This window comes from Ursus arctos, unplaced genomic scaffold (genome assembly GCF_023065955.2).
Source record: "Ursus arctos isolate Adak ecotype North America unplaced genomic scaffold, UrsArc2.0 scaffold_24, whole genome shotgun sequence".
In the NCBI taxonomy this organism is placed as follows: domain Eukaryota; kingdom Metazoa; phylum Chordata; class Mammalia; order Carnivora; family Ursidae; genus Ursus; species Ursus arctos.
Genome location: NW_026622919.1, coordinates 1813842 through 1831038, shown reverse-complemented (window position 1 = coordinate 1831038; position 17197 = coordinate 1813842). Strand labels below are relative to the sequence as shown.

Here is a 17197-nt window from a genome sequence, read left to right as displayed (position 1 = left end):
GATGGAGAGAAACCAGAGATGGGCGTGCGGTCCCGGGTCGAGAGAAGCTCGCAGACAGCCTGCCCGCGTTCTGGGTGCGCCGTGTGGGCTGTCGAGTGGAGGAGGGCCTGTACCCGTGGCCGCTTTCCTCATTGGGGGGGGGGGGTGCAGCACACCTGCAGCAGCAGCAGGCCCTGCTTTCAGAGCATGCAAGCTAGCGTGCTGGGGCCACGTCCCACAGGGTTCAGCAGGATGCGTGTGTGCACGTGTGCACATGTGCACGTATACGGCAAAGTAGACCGCTAAAGCACATTCAGCAAAACACTGAGGACCAGGGGATCTAGGTGGCAGGTGGGCGGGCATTTGTGATTCTTGCAACCTTCGGAAGGTTTGCAAGGTCGGGCTGGGAGGAGAATGTGTACTGTGCTCTAAGCCACAGGGAAGAACGGACTCACTCGATACCATGATTCATGGCCCTTTTGATGGCCCGGCAGTGTGTTTACCCAGGACCACCAGTGGAAACGTCTGGGTGCGGCTGTGGAACCAGCCTCAGACGTGCCCCCAGGCCATCTTGCAGCCCACATGGGAGTCCTGGGTGCCAGCCAGCTGCGGCAGGGGCCTGCCTCGCACCTCTGGTTCCCATGGGAGGCGGGTCTGCTCCTGTGCCAGTCTCGGGTTCAGAGAAGCTGCCGGAAGGGTCTCCCTGCTGCCAGCCGCTCACTGAGCTCATGGTCTCCCTGCTCCGTGCGGCCATCAGGAGCTCTGGGACCACGAGGCCGTGTCCACATCCACTGCCAGCCCTGCAGACTTTCTTGGCCTTCTCTGAGCACGCTCAGCGGCCCTGCTGTCCTGGCGGCTCTCTTTCCCAATTCTGCGGGGCCCATCATCTGTATGTGTCTCCCAGGAGAGTGTAGGGGCGCCATGAGGAGGGCCGGTGTTCACTGTGTCCCCTGGAGCAGCGCCCGGCACACAGCGGTGCTCACTGAACAGCTGTGGGTCCTGGCCGCAGAGCACGAAGGTTGAGCAAGCACCCCAGACCGTGAGCTGGTCACCTCCACCGCGCAGCCGTTCTCATCTGCAGACACTGGCCGGTACTCTGTAGAGTCCGTACCTTTAAAAAATTGGGTACGTGTGCTTTTTCTCGTTTTGTGGAATCTTTTCTCTTTTTTCAAAGAGCCTAGTTTGGGGAAACATTCAAAGGTGTTCCTGGTTCTAAGATTGGTCACGGGTGTGGTCCTACGACCCTGCACGCATGTAAGGCAGCTCAGCGCATCCCGTTCTGTGTTGCTGGCAGCGCACGCCTCCACGCTGTCCTTCTGCTGGCTCCGAAAGCACCCTGGGGTGCGTGGCCGATGCTTCTGTGGCACCTGCTCACAGGACACGGCGCTATGCCGGCAGGCACTGTCCTTCCCCTGGTCCTGTCCTTGCCTCGAGTGCCAGGAGGGAGCGGCTCCTCTCTCTGGCTCTCGGGGGCCCTCTGGGGAGCCTTTGTCCTGCCCAGCTGTCCTCCCTGGCAGGGGCCCCCTTCACCTGCACCTCCCATGTCTGCGGCCAGGCTCTCCACTTTTGTGCCCCACCACGCTCCTTCCTTGTGGCTGGGGTCTCTTGTTTCTGCCCTTTTCTCTCCTTGGTGGGTACCTTCGGTCTTCACCTGTTTGCATGTGTGTGTGTGCATGTGTACCTGTGTTTGCATGTGTGTGCACTGTGCACGTGCGTGTGCGCACCTCTGTTTGCATGTGTGTGCGCTTGAGTACATTCCTCGCGTGTGTGCACACGTGTGCCTTGTGTGCATGTGTGTATATGTGTGTTCGCATGTGTGCACTCATGTGACTGTGTGCATGTGTGTATATGTGTGTTCGCATGTGTGCACTCATGTGACTGTGTGCATGTGTGTATATGTGTGTTCGCATGTGTGCACTCGTGTGACTGTGTGCATGTGTGTATATGTGTGTTCGCATGTGTGCACTCGTGTGACTGTGTGCATGTGTATGCACGTGTGCATGCCTGAGCCTGTGTGCACGTGTGCCTGTGTGTGCATGTGTGTACCTGTGTTTGCATGCGTGTGTGCATGCCCGAGCATGTGTGTGCCTGTGTGCACGTATGTGCGTGGGGTGCACCTGTGTGTGCACGCATATGCCTACATGCGTGTTTTGTGTGTACATGGATGCACATACGTGCGTGTGCCGGCTGCCCCAGCCCCTGCTTCCCTGGGGGACAGGCGTTGCTGTGTGTGCACTAGAGATGTTTGTGGTTACAGAGAGTGCCTGAGATGCTAAAACTCCGAGCTGAGGGGTGTGCAGTGGGGGTGACTGCTGACCTGGCTGCTTGACCGGCGGGGTAAATGCTCGGCAGGAGGGCTGGCAAGGACGTTGCCTCCAATTCAGACGCCTCGTGTTATGGGCACTGGTCCTGCGTGAAGCCTGCGGCGCCCACGTGGGCCTCGTCTCTTCTCTTGTCCGTGCTCCCAGTGGCCTTTTGCCACTTCCTCATCCGCAAATCCTGCTCCACACCTGTGAGCTCTTGGGCCTGTGTGGTCCCCGGCTCCAGCCTGGCCACCAGGCCTTAGGGTTTGCTGACTCACCAGCTCCGGGTGCGGCAGGGGCTGCCTTCCCACTGCCCGCTGCGCCCTGGGCGTGGGCACCTGCCGCCCGCCCCCCTCTGTTGACACTCTGTGGAGCCCTGGCGGTTCCTCCAGGGGGTGGTTCTCAGGTCAGAGTTATCCCGCCCGTCTGCTGTTTGCTCGGGCAAGGCTGGGGCTGAGCTGCTATTTTAAACCCGGTTTTTCAAGCTTAGGACCCGCCTGAGGTATGAACCCAGGACATGGATTCTCCGGGGCCCACGCATCTGCACTCAGAGGAGGCCCAGGGACAGCCTGCGGTCTCCTTCCTGGGAGGGTGTCTCCACTACGTGCTGTCCCTCACATGGGGGAGATGGGGTGGAGAGAGTCATGGAACCCAAAAATCAGACACACCCCAGACACTGCTCACTGGCGCTCAGAACCTTCCCGAGCTTGCCTTCGGGACCCGGAAAGCACAGCAGAGAAGGGGACAAGTGAGCGTGAGTGGGATGCCTGGGGCTCTCTGTGTTTCTCTGGGAGCCTGGCTTGGGGCGCAGCCCTGCCCTTGTCCCCTGCAGCCAGCTCAGTGCACCCAGCTGCACTCCAGGGCTCCAGTGCCTGGCGGTGGCTCGCTCACCCTCCTACCACCACCTTGTGCGTTTTGTGAGCATATGGCTTCTAGCAGCTGCTTGTGAAACGCAGTTTAAAAATTGACTGTGTGGGCTGCTTATGCAGCCACGGGGTTGCCGCTTAGAGCGGAGTATGCGCACGGGCCCTGTGACAGACAGCACAGCCATGGGCCTGGGGGGCAGGCGGGCCTGTCGGTGCGGGCAGCGGCCGGAGGAGATGCCGGGGCGCTTCTGAGCGTGTCGGCAGCTGGGGGAGCAGTGGCCACAGAGCCTCACGAAGCTTCACGCACCTTTCTGGACGTCAGGAACTCCTTTCCTAAAGGAGTTGCTCTTCACCAGAGTTCTTACTGGTTTTGAACGTTCTCCTTGCACGAGTTGTATCCAGAGTTTTCAGGAAATACGTGTTTTTCATTTGATCTTGATGTTAACTGTTTTGGGGCCCAAAGCCTGGCCAATGCCGTGGGGGCCGCTTCTGCGGGGAGACTGTGCTGGACCGCGGTTTGCTTTGTGTCTGACTCACGGACTTGATGGCCCTTGCGAGGGCTGTGGGGGCAGAGAGTGGGTGTGAGAGGGCGGTGCCCACCAGGCCCCGTTCTGGGGCTCTTCCCCACACTGGCCAGACCTTGTGCCACGTGGGCACTATGCCCCTTGGCCGTGGTTTAACTGTTTCCCAGTTGTCCGCGGACAGAGAGCCAGAAGGTGGATCCAGGCCCCCGACACAGGAAGACCCCCGTGTCACAAACAAGACCCCCAGTGTTTTCCCCATTTCAGAGTGCTAGGAGTTTGTCTTGGAAAGTTCCAAAATGCCAAAAGCACAGACAGGCAGCATCAACCTGGAGCTGCCCCTCTTAGGTCTTAGACGGATTCTGAGCACCTGAAGGTCGGACCCGTGGGTCTGAGTCTGCTGTGGGCGCCACTCTGGCTACACGGGATGCATCCCCACCGCACACACCAGGTCAGGGGTGCAGAAAGGCCGAGGGCAATACCCAGCTGACTCACCCCATACAGGTGCTAATGGGGCTCAGGGCCTGTCACAGGCAGGGTGGCAGCAGCCTGGCCTCATCCCCGGGACTGCCCTGGCCAATGCCCACTCGCTCCTCCTTGTCTCAGTGGCTTCCCGTCTGCCAAGGCTGGGGACCAGGCCCTTTCACGTCACCTTCTGTCCTCTGTCATTCTTGGCCGCTTGCCTGATACATCAGACCCCCAGAGTCAGCACTGGGTAGGAGGAGGGTCACAGCCAGGAGAGGCTGGGGGAGACTCGACCTCTCCTGCAGGGGCTGGTCAGCTCATCCCCACCCTGCGTGTGGTTGACCACTGACACCGGGAAGCCACGGCAGAGGCCGGGCCTCCTCCCCGAGGCCGTCTGTGCTGCCTGTCCTGCCGCGCTGCCGGGCCCGAGGGCGTCTGCGCTGCCCTGTCCTGCCGCGCTGCCTGTCCTGCTGCGCTGCCGGGCCCGAGGGCGGGCCTGCATTTGGAGCAGGAGCGGGGGTAGCTTCCAGGAGCTCGGGGCGCCGATGGGCGTCCCCCCGCGGTTCTGGCGCTGGCATCTGTGGTCATATCACCATGAGAGGCACGTGCGTGGAACTAGGCGTCTGCGCCAGGATCTCCTGGGGTCTGCCCCTGCTCGTGTGTGTCCCCCCTTCCTCACTCTGTCCTAGAGACAGACCGGGTGGGACGCAGCCCAGCCTCCGAGCTGCCTGTGTCCACAGGGCCGTAGCAGCACGCCGGGGCTGCCTGAGGGGGGCGCGTGCTCGCACACACTCGCTCGCAACCCACCCGCAGGCCAGGCCCCAGGGGTCTGTGCTTTCCCGAGTGGCAGGCATGAAGGGTCTTTGCACCAGTGGGGCTCAAGGCTGGCTGAAGAGGAGGGACGTGTCAGTCTTTCACGACCTGCGGCGGGACAGCAGGGTCCCTGCTGCCAGGTGAGTCAGCTTCTTGGGATGTGCTGAGTCCCTTTCCCTTCCCCCCGCGACAGAAATCTGTGTGTCTCTCTGGGGCAGAGCAAGTGTTTAGGGACACGTCCAGTGGCACTGAGACTCAGACGGCAGAGCTCCGGGGCTGCAGGGTGGGGTCCCACTGGCTCAGGTGGAGCCTGGCGGACCTCAAGGCCGTGCTGACCTGACAGGTCTGTCTGTCCGGGTCCTGGTCACAGCCGGGATTCGGTGTGCCCCTTGGGCATCACGGAACAGCCAGTGACCGGGGAAGCAGACCTCCCCAGAGCCCCGTTGTGCTTCTGGGAGGGAAAGTGACTCTGGTGGGGCCATGCGTGCGGCTGGCAGGCAGGGCCACCCCATCAGGGTGCAGGGGCCCTGGAAACTGGTTTCCATTTCTAGCTGGCCTTGCTGGGGGCCAGGGTACCCCCCGTGGCTGCCCCCCGAAAGGGTTGGGTCCTGTGGCCCCGGCGTGAGCCGGGAGGGTGTGCTGGTGTTGGCAGCACCGCAGGGACGGGGTTTGTCAGAAGTGACCACCCTTGAGGGCAGAGTGAGCCCCCTGGTCCATTGTGTCCGCAGCACGTGGACGACATTTGCTCCGTGAACGGCACCAAGCGAATATAACCTTTCAGATGAGTGCAGCCGTGCTGCCCATTCCGACTCTTCCCTCTGCGTGCAAGGAAACAGCGGTTTGCCCTAGGGAGGAAGCCCTTCACACCAGTGCTACGGGGCCGCTGGGCAACCCTGAGGGTGTCGGGGGGGTGGGTGCCCTTGAGTGGCCTCCGGCCTAGAGCTTCTGTTCTATGGACCCTGACTTGGGGGTGGGCCCTGGGGCTCTGGTGACCATGCTTGTGTCGTGGGCTGTGTGGCGGACCCCCCCTCCAATGGCCACGACCTGAAACGCTGAAGGGCTGCGCACCTGCTGGTCCCAGTGACCACGCTTCAGGATGGCAGCTGTGTGGAACCTTCCGGAGCTTTGGGAGGAGGAAGAAGGAGGCTGAGCCCTCCCCCCGCCCTTACTCTGTAAAGATGCTTGCAGAGCTGTGCCACGCTCCCACGGTCCCCAGAGGCCCTCGGCGAGGCCACCTTGGCGCCGTGCACCTCAGGAGCTTCCTAGGGCCCCTCATCTCTGGGGCCTGCAGCCAGGTCTCATCTTGGCCCCACGTAACTCGCACGGGGGCATGGGCGGCGGGTTTGTTGGGTCCCAGTGACGCCTGGGCCCGGAGTGGGTAGGCTGGCGGCTGTTGGCGGCTACGCGTGGGAGCAGGACCCAGGTTAAGGTGCGCATGTGCTCACGAGCTCGCTCATGGGCTTGAGATGTGCAAACGGAGGGGCTCCCAGCTTGTGGATTTTGACGTGAACCCCAGCTCTGATGCGGATGCTCAAGGACTCTTACCCCCCACCCCCAAAGTCGCCCTGCGGCATCCCTTGCTGTTGTAGAATCTTCCGTTTCGTCTCGGTGCCACCAGCAGAAACTGCCCTTTCCCCTGCCCCTGCACCGGGCCGCCTGCTCCCTGCTTCCCAGCCACAGGAGGCTGGAGCGGCCATAGCGAAGGGTATTTAACTTTTCTCTTTCCTCTCTTCCCCGCTTTCCTGCCTTTCCAGGAGACGTTCTCTTTCAGATGGCTGAAGTCCACCGGCAGATTCAGAATCAGTTGGAAGAGATGGTGAGTCTCCTGGGGAGGAAGGGGCAGATGCAGGGGGGGCAGGTCGGTCAGAGGTGAGGGAAAGAGCTGGCTGTGTGCTTTGGCCATGTGTCCATTTGGGAACATTGCATCGCCATGGGGCTGCACCCAGAAAGATGGGGACAAATCTTAGGACCAGGACGGAAGTCACATAGTGGGGAGGTGGCTCACCGCGGGAGCCGAGGACATAGAGAAAAATCCAGGAGGAAGGGCCCAAGCCACACAGGACCTCACACTCAGCTGGTTACAGGGGCCCAGCGGGGACACAGGGTTCCGGGCCTGGGGAACACATGTGCACCCAGATTCCATGCCCAGCTAGGACCCAGGGGGTCTACAAGGAGGGCATGCTCGGGCCCCTCCTAGTTTGCTTATGTCAGCTTGAGTAACTCCTCCCCACTGGAGAGCAGAGGAGGGATGGTGGGGAGCGGTTCCTGTGTTCGCCCTGGGAAGCAGAGGCCCCAAGGGCATCCAAGGCCAGGATGATCTGATGTCCCGACTCCCGTTCAGCGTTTGTTCCCGGAGCCTCCCGGCTCCCCGGGCCCTGCCTGTCTGTGCGGGCTCGTTGCCTCAGGGATCAGACGGGCCCCTTGCCCCTCGGGGTGGCCCATGTTCAGGGCACTGTGGTGACCATCCGCCTCTCCTGGGAGCCCCCCCACCGCCGCCCACCTCTCCCCCTGCCTGCGTCGTGCTCACTGCCCACGTGTGTCCTCTCTGTGTCTAGCTGAAGTCTTTCCACAACGAGCTGCTCACGCAGCTGGAGCAGAAGGTGGAGCTTGACTCCAGGTACCTGAGCGTAAGTAGCCAACACCTGTCGGGTCGCCCGCGCTGCTCCCCCACGCGCCACATCTTCAAGGCTGTCAGCTTGCCGCAAGCCTCCCACCCTGCAGGGTCCCCGTGGCCCTCCCTGTGCCCGCCCGTCTGGGACTGAGCACAGCGCGCAGGGGAAGCCGGCTCATCTGATGCCCCATGCAGGCCGTTCTGGCGCCCCGCAGCTCACTGCTTTCCGTAGCGACAATGCCACAGCACTCCCGCCCTGCGGAGCCTGCAGACTCCTTGTCTGACCTGGAGGCCTTGGTGCCCCATCCCTGTGCCCTCTCCTCTCCCCAGGGGCAGAGGGGCCCTGAGGTGCTGGGCTGTGTCGGGGCGCGTGACCTGAGTCCACGGGAGGTGCCCTGGCCCTCGACACGGGAGGGGTGGGGCCCAGTTTTCGTCGCTGGGGCTGTGTGCTGCCGCGGGAGCGGGAGGGGGAGGCCTGGGTCAGCCGTGCTCCCCGCCCCCCCAGCCTGCTGCCCTCGGGGCCGGTCTGGCTGCCGCTGCGCGGAGAGCAGAAAGTGCCGTCGGCTCACCGGGGTCTGTATGCCGTCTTTGACTCTCAGGCCGCGTTGAAGAAGTACCAGACGGAGCAAAGGAGCAAGGGTGACGCGCTGGACAAGTGCCAGGCGGAGCTGAAGAAACTGCGCAAGAAGAGCCAGGGCAGCAAAAACCCACAGAAGTACTCGGACAAGGAGCTGCAGGTGGGACAGGTGGCTGGCCTGCGGGGGCTGCAGGTGGGACAGGTGGCTGGTGCTGCAGGGGCACCTGGAGCCCGGCTGTGGCCAGGCGGCGGCCCCTTAGCAAGCAGTGCCGAGGAAGCACTTCCCTCTTGAGCCGTCTTGGTGGAGCTGGGCAGAGCCGGGCCCCATTCTCCTGGTGGGTTTGGGGCAGCAAGTACCTCCCGTCCTAGAGCTGGCAGATGGCCGGAGTGGTGCTGCGGCCCCCCTGCCCTGCTCTCGTAGCCTCAGCGGGGTGCCAGAAGGCTCGCCGCCAGAGGAGCAGAAACCCTAAGGACAGCTTCCTGCTCTGTTCCTCTGAATTCTGTCTCTGAGAAAGACCTCAGACTGTTACTCTAATCAGCTTGTGCTTGCCCACCCCCAGAACTGGGCCCAGAGCCTCCGCGGGTGGACGCTGGCTGGTCAAGTGTCTCAGCAGCCTCGCCACTTAAGGCAGATGGCGCTGGACGGCACGAGAGGGTCCCGGCCTGGTGCGGCTTCACTCCCCGTTACGCCCAGCATTGCAGGCACTGTGTGTGGCGCAGGCCAGGGATTTAGGAAAGTGTGGTCCGTGATGGGCATGGCCCCAATACACCTGGTTTACCGGAACTCCGTGGCCAGTTGGCACAGACCAGGCCCAGAATACCCACTGCCTGAGGCCACATGCAACTCCCATAAGGAGGAAAGACAAAACAGGACGCCAGTTGTTTCCGAAGGAAACATTGAGAAAGCTTCTCCCCAGCCACTTCCAGGGGAAGCCCCCTGGGGTCGGCATGAGCATTAACCCCTCACCTCCCGAGGCCCCACCCTTCGTGCCGGCTGTCAGGTTGGCAAGCCTTGAGGTGCGCCGTGCAGCCCTGCTCTCGGCCCCCGTGTCTGCCTAGGCACTCCGTCTGCCTAGGAGTGCCTCGGCCGCACGCGGGCACCGAGAGGTTGGTGGCGCCCGTGGAGTACACGGCCCGCACCCTCCCTGCGCATGGTGCAGGCGAGCAGACCCGCGTGGCGGGGTGCACGGGGCTGGCGGCAGCAGGTGAGAACCGTCACCCCGTGTGCAGAGCAGCACAGCCTAGTGAGGGGGGGCCCGGGGGCCTGTCGCCTGGGGCAGCGGCAAGACAGCGCCTGCTGTTCTCAGTGCGCCTTTCCTGCGTTGGGCGCATGTCCTCGCGCCACGCTCTTGCCTCCACCATCTCCAGTGACTGCCCCTAAGCCATCAGCACACCAAAGGCCTGTCCCCCCCGAGGCTGTCTGGTGGAGGCACGTGCAGACGCAGTCAGATCTAGGAGTGGGCTGAGGCTGAGGGGTGGAGAGAGCCACCCTTCGCTGGACGTCTCTGTTTCGTGCCCCCACCACCCCCACCGGGATGTGTTTGGCGCCGGTGGGGCTCTGGGGACACTGAGGCTGGCTCATCCAGGGTTCAGCCGCCTGCCAGGAGGGGCCTGGAGCCTGCACACCCCCTCTCGAGGTGCTTTATTCAGAGATGTCAGCTTTGAGATATGCTTTACATGCCACGGAAGGGACAGTGGGCGGCTTTGAGTGTGACCCATGCACACGGCTGTGCTGCTGTCCCCATTCTCCATTTTAGAGGATTTCTAGCACCCCAGAAAGGAAGTCTTTGCCCATCAGCGGGCACCCGTCCCCCCCCAGGCAGCCAGCGACCTACTGTCTGTGCGTGTCTCGGCCCGGTCTGGGCTTCATGTGTGAACGGAGTCACCATTGCGTGGCCTCCTGCGTGTGGCCCCCCACACTCAGTGTTCTCGAGGTTCACCCATACTGTGGACTGTGCCAGAACTCTCTTCCTTTTTATGGCCGTAAACGTGGAGGCTCGTACTGAGCAGGGCCTGGGCCCTGGACCACCTGACCTGCCTCGTGACCAGCCTGCCAGGAGCCATCGTGAGCATTTGCACCTGGAGCGTAGAGGTCACAGCAGGACACTGGCCGGCAGGTCCTGTGCCCCGGGGTCTGGGGCGGGCAGGCTGGGTGGACGCCTTGCTAGCGTTCACTCCTACTCCACAGGGAGCCTGAGATCCCGTTTCTGAGGGGTCTGGAGACACTGCTGCATCTGTCTCCCAGCCCCCCACCCCCGTCGGTGCTCCCTGCTCTGCTCTGGACCCCAGGCCTGCAGAGCCAGAGGGTGGGATTTGCTGCTTTAGCTGCAGGACTGGAAGGGACACGGCAGGGGCACCTCATGCCCTAGTCTTGCTGTGCTGGAAGGTTGGGGGCCCTTTTCTGCCTGCACGGGGTCTCCCAGCAGGGCCCCAGCTTGGTGAGCTGAGCACCTCCACCTGGCCTCCTGGGGCTCCTTCTCAGAGACGTGCGACTGACTTTTCTTACACATCTGAGGGTCACCCCTGGCCAAGGCCCCCCCCAGTACCCCCAGCACGGCCGGGTCATGTCCCCTCCTCCTCCTCGGCCTCCCACTGTGCAGCAGCACCTCGTCACCCATGGTGTGGCTTGTGGATACCCTGGGCTGGCCCTGCCTTGAGGCTCTGGCAGTCGGATCTGGATTCACACCCTGGCTCTGCCCCTTACGAGGGGTGTGGTCACGGCGGCTCCCGGCTCGTCCTGGCCACCGTTCGGTCTTTTGCTTCTCCAAACCCATCTTCCTTCTCTCTCAGATCCATAACTATCCAAGGGTTTCATTGTGATCTTCTCCAAGTCACTGAGTGCCTTCCAGAGAGGGCTGGGTCCCATACTGCACACAAGTCCCATGAGGCGCCCAGCCTGGGGTGGCCACACGGTGACAGCCAGGATGTGCCCAGTGATTTCAGTCTCCTTTCTTGAGGGCGGAAGCAAAGGAGCAATCGAACCAGCGTGTAGAACTTTGGGAAGCCCGGCAGGACGTCCTCAGAGCCCCGCGCCTGGGTCTGTGCTGGGTCGGTTGGGCTCCGTGGTGCACTCTGAGCTGGCAGGAGGGACACCAGCCATCTGCCTGGGGGGGGGGGCGTCTCGGACCCGCCTGGTGACCTTGGTGAGATGCCCGCTGGCCCAGGCGCCTGCAGGCCCCTTGGCACGTGAGGCTGTCCGTGCTGCCATCCTTGCAGAGCTGGCCGGGAGCGGGGTCTGACTTCCGCTTGGTGGTGCGGCTGCCGGCCTGGGACGGCCACAGGAGCCTTTTGGCGTGGCCGCCTCCTTCCCCATTGCTCCCTGGGGTAGGGGCACTGAGCCTGCCGGAAGCAGATTTTGCCCTGGGGCTGAGGGCCTGTTGGAGACCCTTCTATGAGGAAGGGTGAGGCCCTCCTCTTGCTGTCGCCTTCATGGTTTTCCGGAGAGCCTGACGCCTGACCCCAGCTCTCCCGAAGTCCCTCAGGCCATCCCCGTGGCTGAAGCACCATGTGCTCCGAGCTCTTCACTCCTGTGCGTGCCCCCTGCACGGTTTGCAGGGGGCTTTAGCGATTGTCCCCAACCCTGAGGAAGAGCTGGGAGAGGCAGATGGGCCCACACAGTGCTGCAGGCCGGGGGGTGGGGCAGATGGGCCCACACAGTGCTGCAGGCTGGGGGGTGGGGCTCTGAGCTGTGTGGGCTCCTGAGGCTATGCCCTTGGGCCGATGAGGAGGAGAGTAATGACCCCAGGGAGGGGGAGTGACCTGGGCCCCAAACACAGCTGACGGCCTTTCCCCTGCTCCACTCCTGGGGGCTCTGCTCTCCGCAAGGCCCCTCACCCGGGGCCGGGGGGAGGGGCTGGGCCGTATGCCGCCCAGTGGGCTGTGTGTGCAGGTGGACGCGGGTCCCGAGGCCTGTTACTCATACCGGGGCCCTTCCCCGGGGGCCTCAGGCTGCACCAAAGCCTCTTCCCTGACGGCCCTCCTGGCTCAGCAGGTGGCAGGCGGCATGCCCAATTGCCGAGCCTCAGACCGGCTTTCTCCGGGGTGGGCGCTATGGCCACGAGGCTCTGGTGTGTGGTCTCAGGTGTGGGTTTGCTCGGTGCCGTGGAGAGGTGGTTGGTCTTTCACGAGACTCAGTTGCTCGACCCCCGTGTGTTTTCTAGGGCTGCCAGCTCCACGCCCTTCCTCTCAGACTTGAGCTTCGTGTGTGCAGAGCACTTGCTGGGGAGAGTGGTGAGGCTGCCCACCAGGCAGGGGCCAACCCCCGGGGCTCCTCGGGCAGCTCCGTGCCCTCCAGAGAGGCTGCCTGGTCAAGGGCCCCCACACACTTTGTCCTGCCCCAAGGCTTCTGACCTGTCTGGCCAGGGGGCCTGCCCATGGAGTGGAGCTGTTTGGGGTGGAGGAAGGTAAAGTTGATCAGACCTGCACCAGGGAGAGCAGAAGACCACGAGTGTCCATCTGTCTGTCAGCAGTGGGTTCCCTGTGAACCTGACTGGGTCAGAGCCGGCCATTTTCAAGAATTGCTGGTAATTGAGACTGTGTTTTGGGATTTCCATGAAGAGAACTGATTTTGATTATAGGTCAGGGAACAGGTGCTCAGAGGCATTTGGGGCACTAACTAGGACGAGGGTTACGTCTGAAAGTAGGGAAGGCACCACGTGCTGTCCCCAGACCTCCAGCTCTGCGCCTACGGAAGGGCCCGTCCGTGTGGAGGGCCCCGTAGGGCAGGCGCTCTGTGGAGGACGTGCTGTGTGCCTGGCGCGGTGTGGTGGCCAGCCCATTTGGTAACCCTGTCCCTTTGGCCCTCGGCGTCTCCGCAGAGCCTGCGTCCTACTCCCCAGGAACAGTTACACTGGGCCTGGGTGACGGTTCTCAGAGCTTCTGTGGGTTCGGAAGGGCAGCCAGTGCCGCTGGGCCACTGATGGTCCCAGGGCTTCTGACTGCTGGAGAAGTGGCGTATCTTCTCTGCAAATCCTGTAGGGCCCGGGCGACCATATTGCGTCTTTCTATTTCGTTTGTCCCCAGCCCTGACCCAGCTCTAACCAGAACAGGACTGTGCACAGGCAGGGAACTCACCCTCCAAATTCAGGGGTGCGTGTTGGGTGTGTGATGGGTTGGGGTCAAAGGAAGCAGTGCGTCCCTCCCAACCTGTATGCAGGCTCCATATGCTGAGAGAGGGGCAGCCAAGACCCCAAGCAGTGTCAGGGCCCAGAGGCAGAGGGGTGGACCCCTGCCCAGGGTCAGCCGGGTGTGGGCCCAACCTGCTGGCCCGAGCACAGTGGGCATCTGGGGTTCTCGGCAGCTTAGCCCTTGGAGGCCCTGATCCGGGCAGGGTCCAGCTGTTGGGAGGGGCAGACAGTGCTGGGGGCCAAGGCTGCCAGGGTACTCTGAGGTGCAGGAAGCGCCCGGCCAGGCCCAGGTCCCCCTTCTGTTCCCTCCTCCCAGGCACACAGCCCCGGCTGGCTGGTAGTGCTGGAGGAGAGAGGTCCGGTGGGTTTCTGAGCATGGTGCCAGCCACCGGGCCTCCTGAGAGGCCGTGGGGCAGGCCTGCCCATGGCGGCACACAAGCTCTCGTTGGGGCCTGCAGGCACTCTGTTCCCACTCCCTGGTCCGCTTGCTCCAGAAGGTACACATATCCAGATCTCAGTCCGAGAAAGGGGGAAATTTATTCTATTTAAAGGGATGTGTAAGTAACAAAACAAAAACAAAATAACCATAATTTAGAACTTCGAAAAAGATCATGGCAGAGGCTGGTCCCGTTAACGTGTGGAGTTTGACGCGGTGCTGGTAGTTCAAGCCCTTTTTGCGCTTCCTGTCCTCGTACTTAAAAAGCTCTTCGACACCGAAGGTGGTCTGTGGTCAAGTCCGCCACGCGGCTGCAGCGCGGACCCTCTCCCGCCTGGAGGCGCAGCTGCGGGGGTGACAAGCCAGAGTCCGCTGCGCCCTCTCAGAGCCTGTGTGTCTAGCGGTGGCCCCGGGGGGCACAGGGTTCCCAGAACAGAGCAGCTGGGGAGGACACTCAGCCCCTTGGAGCGGGTCGGGCACGTGGGCCCTCTCGGCCCCTGCTTCTCCAGATGGAGCCGAGCCGCGGGCTGCAGCCTCCGTGCTGACTTGCACGGGCCCGTTAGTGATTTGGGGCGTCTTCAGGTGTCGGAGCTGGAGGAGCCTTCGGGGGCAGTGTCGGGCACGTGCCCCGCCATCTCACACCCAGGCCTGGCCACGGGGGAAATGTAAAAAGTAGCCGGTGGTTTTAATGACGTTTGTTGTGATAACTTAATAGTTTTTGAATAACGTACTCTATTTGAACACGTCTGGAACGTTGCTTCGACACATACTTACCGTGGAAAGTGTTAGTGAGATGTGTCGTGTTCTTTTCCCGTTAAGTCTGTAAAATCAGGCGTGGATTTTGAACTGCAGAACCTGAATGGCGGCGGGAGGCAAGGGCCGCCATGCCAGGCCGTGCCGGTGTGGGCAATGTAGCTCAGCCCCTCTGCTTTCCAGAAGAACGGAGACCCAGAGGCCTTCGTAGCTCAGCAGGGGTCACCTGGCAAAGTGGGTGCTAAAACCCAGCTTCTGACTTCCTCCAGGCCTGAGGGGCGGAGCTCATCCCAGCCCTGGGTGGTGTGGGTCTGTGAGTGCTGGCATGCTCCCTGCCAGCCACCCAGGGCCTCAGCTCAGGTTTGCTGACACCCGCCATCCCCTGGGGTCTTGGGGACATGCTGATCTGTGGGCCTTAAACCTTTGTCAGGGCATCTGGCCCCATGGTGTGGACCCAAGCGGCCCCCCGCTATTTCCTGGGCCTCTGGGCACATGGAACACTGGGCATGTAAGGGTACTCGGGCAGGACATCAGCTGGGGTCTGCTGGTCACAGACCCTTTGCCGATCTGATGACAGTTCTGGGCCCTTTTGCCAGAAAACAGGAACCCTGGGGCTCAAGTTACTGAATGGCCAGCTCTCCCACCCACATGCCTGTGGGCAAGATGGCACGGTTGCCCCAGCCCTGAGTCTTGCTCAGGCCTCAGGTTTAAATGAAATCCACTAAACTGCTGTGGCAGCCCCCCTGCCACGCCCGCAGCCCCCCCCCACACCCGTGGCCCCGTGGACTGAGGTTGGCTGTGGCGGCCTTCCTGTTCTGTGGCTGGGTGCAGGGTCCATCCCACCAGGGAGGGGACGCGGGCTGGTCAGCAGGCACCCCGTCACCAAACGCAGCGTGGGTGTCCGATTTTTGCCGTTCCTCCCTGAGCATCACAGCTGGTGGGGTTCCTTCGCTGCCTCCGGGGAGTGATTGTTTCCAGCGGTGACAGCTGAGGGCCAGGAATTACGCTCTCATTCATGAGCCGTGGGGACCTGAAGGGGCAGCGTGGGGTCTTTGAGAAACGTGGGAAAGCCACCGCAGCGGCCATATCAGATGAGTTAAAGCAGAGCCTCCCGTTTGTTCTCGGACGCCCCTCCCCCGCCTGAGTCACCGCTTGCTCTGGAGAGGAGACATATGTTCTGATCACTTTTGTCTTCTCGGATTACAGGGCTGTTCAGCCCAGGGTGACTCAGTGGGAGCGTTCTGTGGTCTTAGATGCTTTCTGCGGGGTGTTTCTATAGTGCTGTCTCCATAGCACCGCTGAGCCAGGAGCAGGAAAGGCGGCGGAGGGGCGGGAGTGGGGAGCTGGCCACAGCGCCCACCTCCCTGCCTGCCAGCGGCGGGGACAGGCTTGGGGCCGTTTCCAGCAGCTAAGTCATTGGAGGTGTAGGGCCGGGCCGTGTTCTGTCCTCTGCACTTGTCCAGAGAGCTCGAACACTCCTCCACGTTTGGGGGTGTGGGTGTCCTTGCCCACAGAGTAAGCCAGCATGGCCTGGACACTGTGGGTGGGGCGTCCTCCAGTCCCGGTCCCCCTGGAGGGGTGAAGTTCCCCGGTCGGCCCAGATTTCCAGGATCTGCCCAGTGCGGTTGTGGTCTCGCTCCACAAGGGGTTGCATCCGGGAAAAGGAGGTCGGGAAAGCCGGTTGTCATTCCTCGACAGAGGTGGCAGCCACGTGTCCCAGCTGACAAGCGCTCTGCCCTGGCTGGAGTGCTCGGGGCAGCTGGACAGCCCAGGGGCCTGTGCTCAAGCTGTCAGCTGCCCCCGGTCATCACGCCCCACCGAGGGCCGGCTGCCCCGGGGCGTAGCTCAGAAGGCTCTCCTGCCCGCTCCCCAGAAGGCATGGTCCCCGGGGTGTCTGGGTGCACCCCCCACCAGCTTCTGCCAGGGCCGTGCTCTCCACCTCAGTCCCCCCCCCCAGACTTGCGCTGCCCCCAGCCGTGCTCGGCGCTTGTGCTAATAAATGGAAATCTTAAAATAAAACCCCACTCCCTCCCCTGGCGCGCGAGGCTGCCAGACCCTGCTAATGAGGCCAGCGCCCTGCACCACGGCGTCCGGCACTGCTTTCTCTCCACTCCTGGGAGTGCGGAACGCGGCTGCGAAAGATGTGCCACAGCCTAAAAACCCAGAAACCACGTGCAGGTCAGACCTCGGGGCTGGCTCGGGGGCTGTGCTTTGGAAAGAGCTGTCCTCAGCGGCGTGCTCAGGGCGAGCGGACCCAGGGGGCCCCGCGTCCTGGTTTCCACCCTGCCCTGTGCTAACAGCTCACAGTGGCCCCACTCCTTCGGAGTCCCTGCTAGGTGACAGTTGGTGTGGAGGCCTTCACTCTGCATGAACTCCCTGCACAAACCCGTGGCCTGATCTCCATGTATTAACTCCCGCCCAGGCTTGTGGTCTCCGCATACCCAGCCCACCCCCAGCCCACCACCTCCCAGGCCTGGCCACCGCTGAGTGGGTGCAGTTGCTAGAACAACCCCTAGGGACAGGGGCAGGTGGTGGCACAAGGAGAGGGTGGATTGGGGGTCTCCCTGGGGGGGGGGTTAAACCCTAATCTTCTGGAACCTTGCAGAAACATCTCCTTAGGGGGCTCTTGGGCACCGAGCTGAGCCCGTGCGTGGCATTGAGGAAGGAGCCTTTGCTGTGGGCCACAGCAGTGTCCCTGACAGACCCCTGGGGGAGGGTTGGATGGCCACGGATCGGTGTGTATTGGC

General features: G+C 62.6%; 1 protein-coding gene across 5 annotated transcripts in view; it reads left to right on the top strand.

Moving 5' to 3' along the window:
• The window catches only part of BAIAP2 (BAR/IMD domain containing adaptor protein 2), a 66295-nt gene that overhangs the window by 33206 nt on the left and 15892 nt on the right, over positions 1-17197 (top strand). For all 5 annotated transcript variants that reach the window (XM_044378696.3, XM_026483926.4, XM_026483928.4 and 2 more), the window contains exons 4-6: positions 6702-6763; positions 7503-7574; positions 8158-8295. In XM_044378696.3, the coding sequence (XP_044234631.1) occupies positions 6702-6763; positions 7503-7574; positions 8158-8295 (272 nt within the window). The remainder of the gene's footprint in view (positions 1-6701; positions 6764-7502; positions 7575-8157; positions 8296-17197) is intronic.